This window comes from Myotis brandtii, unplaced genomic scaffold (assembly GCF_000412655.1).
Source record: "Myotis brandtii unplaced genomic scaffold, ASM41265v1 scaffold721, whole genome shotgun sequence".
In the NCBI taxonomy this organism is placed as follows: Eukaryota; Metazoa; Chordata; class Mammalia; order Chiroptera; family Vespertilionidae; genus Myotis; species Myotis brandtii.
In genome coordinates, this window is record NW_005370848.1 from 437111 (window position 1) to 440717 (window position 3607).

General features: G+C 51.8%; 1 protein-coding gene across 1 annotated transcript in view; it reads left to right on the top strand.

Moving 5' to 3' along the window:
* The window catches only part of LOC102241209 (liver carboxylesterase 1-like), a gene marked incomplete at its 5' end in the record, with an annotated part of 20690 nt that overhangs the window by 12327 nt on the left and 4756 nt on the right, over positions 1–3607 (top strand). The window contains 3 exons of the mRNA XM_014530132.1: positions 424–427; positions 794–976; positions 2497–2637. Coding sequence (XP_014385618.1) covers positions 424–427; positions 794–976; positions 2497–2637 — 328 coding nt within the window. The remainder of the gene's footprint in view (positions 1–423; positions 428–793; positions 977–2496; positions 2638–3607) is intronic.

A 3607-nucleotide genomic window follows, 5' to 3' on the forward strand; every position in this document is an offset into this window, starting at 1 on the left:
ACACACACACACACACACACACACACACACACACACACATACACACACACACGCACACCATAAGCAGCTGGCCTGTAGATCTACAGCCCATAATGAAGGGACCCTACTGGTTAGTTTCTACCTACTAGTCAGCTACCGTGTAGCATGACAACCAGCGCAATAGTGGTGAGCATACACAGAGAGAACCATGGGGTGGGGTGAGTTTCAATGAGGTTACATGAGTGAGAACTTTCCGATGTAAGATGGGAAAACTTTGTAAAGTGTCTTCAGCAGAAAAAGGAATGTGTTGTCACACAATTTTCAGGTGACTGAAAAGTTCAGGAGTAGATGGCTTCAGGCATGGCTGGACCCAGACACACATCTATTATTTAGAATCTGTCTCTACCCCTCAACTTTTACCTCTTAGCGTTGGTTTACTCTCAGGCAGGTTGGTCCCCTGGGGAGGTTCAAGGCAACGGCAGCACTCTAGTCTAGACATATATCTGATCTGCTTAGAAACCCCCTTTCCCAATAATTCTAGCAAGAGTTTGGGGTAAACTCTATTGTCCTGACATGGGCACCATGCCAATCCATGAGCTAATCTCTGTGGTCAGTAAGATGGAACACCCAGGTCTTCTATAGATGTCTGGACTCATGGAATGAGGATGAGGGAGGTCCCCTTGAAAAACCGGGGTGTTGTTGCCTGGGGAACAAGAAGGGGAAATGGATGGAGGGCAGGGCAGGCACACACAACAGAAATCCTCGCCAGAGCTCCCCTCCCCCACCCACAGCTAGGCCCTGAGCTCATGCCCAGGGGAGCCAATGCCCTGCCCACTTACTCTTGGCTAGTCAGGGCGGCACTGGGAGGGAGGGCCTGACACCTTTGGCGGCAGCTGCCCAAGACCGGCCTTTCTCCCAGGAAGCCTCTCACCCACATGCTCTACCTTTGTTTTCACAGAATTTTTTTCATATTGATTTACATGGAGACCCCCGAGAGGTAAGGACCGTTGGTTTCTGGGTCACACGTTTCAAATCTTGACACCTTTAAGCTCCAGTTGAAGATGAATGAAAGACTTCTCCCTGTGGATGCATAGTAACTCCTTGTGTTTATATTGCTGAGGCCCAGAGAGGGGCAGTGACTTGCCTGGGTAACACAGCCAGGAGGACCAGATGTTGGACCAGAACCTGTTCCTATGACTACTGGTCCAGTGGTCTTAGTCACTAACTCTGTGTCTCCTGGGCCCAGTCTATACCCACCCTTCCTGATTTCAGAGAGGAACGGAGAGGGAGAGAGAGATAGAAGCATCAGTGATGAGAGAGAATCATTGATTGGCTGCCTCCTGCACACCCCACACTGGGGACTGAGCCCTGATTGGGAATCGATCTGTGACCTCCTGGTTCATAGGTCAACACTCAATCCCTGAGCCAGGGTGGCTGGGCTCTACATTTTTTCTTCTTTTTATTTCCTGCTCCCAGGGGGAGAAGGCTGCACTAGAAACTCCCACCTCGGGGAGAGGGAAGTAACTGCATCAGGGCTCTCAGGAGCCTGCATGGAGGAGCCCAGATCTCCTGCGAGGCTGCAGGGCTGATTAGCCACTGTGTGCAGGGTCACCAGGAAGGGAACCAGGAGCCTCAGTCCTGAGGGCACTCCTCCCAGCCACGCAGGAAACTCCAACAGCATCCTCCCCCTCCCCTTCCTCCTTTTGTCCTACCTTCCAGAGGGCCACCAGGCTCCCATGCCTTTACCTCTGCAATGTCTCTCAGTCCTACCCCCTCTGCTTTCCCTCTGGGGACAGTAGCACTTACCCTAGAAGGTGTCTTGAGGATTGAATGAAATGCATTCAGTCATTCAGCAAAGATTTCCTTAACCCTGAGTACTATGTGCCGGGGCCTGAGTTTTGAGCAAGAAGTGGGGGTGGGTGGAGGTGGGGGAGGGATAGACCGGTAACATGGGCAAAGAAAGCAGATACAAGCCCTGGCCCTCTAGGAGTGAGGAGAGAGTACAGTAAACACATAAAATATGGAGTGTGTCTGATGATGGCTAGCGTTATGGAGAAAAAGAAACTGGGAACTGGGGATGGAGTTTGCTGGTGGTTTGAGTGTACACAGTGGGATTTGGGAGCCGCGGCTCCGGATTCACTTATTCGGAGTCTGCAGTGACTTTACGGAGCATAACCACTGTGAATAATGAGAATTGACTGTCATGAGAGATATATATATATAGATAGACATAAAGTTCAAGCTGAAAGTTTTATATAAAACACAAAAATTAACATAATATATTTACATATTTCAATTTGAGGGAGATCCCCTCCATCACCTGCCCACTGCAAATACTTTGGGGACCAGTACTGCCCGCTGGGGTCACAGACTTAGCTGCTTTGTTAGACCCTGAGCTCTGTGCCACTGCCCACAGGCACACAGGTGTGTGGTGCTGGCCGTGCTCAGACGAGCTGAGAGTAGGACGTGGGTGTGAGCGGGGAGGGCAGCATGGACACTGTTATGTCCTCTTCCCAGAGCCCGCCCTTCCTGTCCTCTGTGGTTGATGGAGTGCTGCTGCCGAAGATGCCGGAGGAGCTTCTGGCTGAAAAGCAGCTCAACTCCGTTCCGTACATCGTCGGAATCAACCAGCAAGAGTTCGGATGGATGATTCCAATGGTGAGCCTGCGTGGGCCTCTGAGATCCGCCTCCACGCCCATCCCACCAGCCTCCTATCTCTCGTCACAGGATCTCTTCCTTCTCCAGACCCCCCTTCCCTTCTGGGTCCAGGGCACCTGTTCCCTCTGCACAAGTTGTCATTTCCATGGAAACTTCCCTGGGATGGCCCAACAGCCACCTGGGTGGTGAGGCTCTGGGGCCCCCTACCCCAAACTCTGATTGTCTCCTGTCTAAGATCCTGGCATTGTGCTGGTAGAGAGAATTATTGTGCATATGGAAAAACTGAGGCCTGGGAAGGAGTGGAGCTCAGGAGTAAGGCCTGGGGCCCTGCAGCCTCTCCCCCTGGGCTCAATGCTTTCCAGTTTCTCCATAAATCCACAGGCATGCTCTTTGTCATCCAATTAGAAGGAGTCAGAGGAGCTTCCTTCCTCTTGTGTTAAAATTGACTTCTAAATGTTAGGAAAGGCTTTCCCTTCTGTCAAAGATAAAGCCAGATACTAGTAGAGGTGGTAGGAACAGGTTTGATTCAGTTATATTACTGCAGCAGGGGTAAGATCCAGTGTGAACTCCACTCAAAGCCTGAAGCTCAAGGCTGAAGCCATGGAAAGGCTTCTGTGCAGGGGGCGTGGGGGATGGCTATGAGACCAGGCCCCCTGGATTTGTGAAGTGGCACTTCTATGGAGGAGAAGCACACCTCTTCTGTGTGTATGTCAGCAGACAGGGGTGTCAGTTGCAGCAAGGTGCCCACTGAAGTTAGGGACAGGGAGAGAGAGCAGAGTTGTCCCCTGCATGTCTGCATTTTGGAGGGACAGCTCCCAGGTCCTTGAGCGACAGCTTGGGTGGTAGGTGTACAGTTCTAAGGGCAGAGACAGGCTTTGGCTGGAACAAACAGTGCCTTCTCCTGGCAGCACAGAGCCTTCTCAGGGGGCTGGGATCAGTCACCCAGGGACCCAGCCTATGCTGCTGGGAG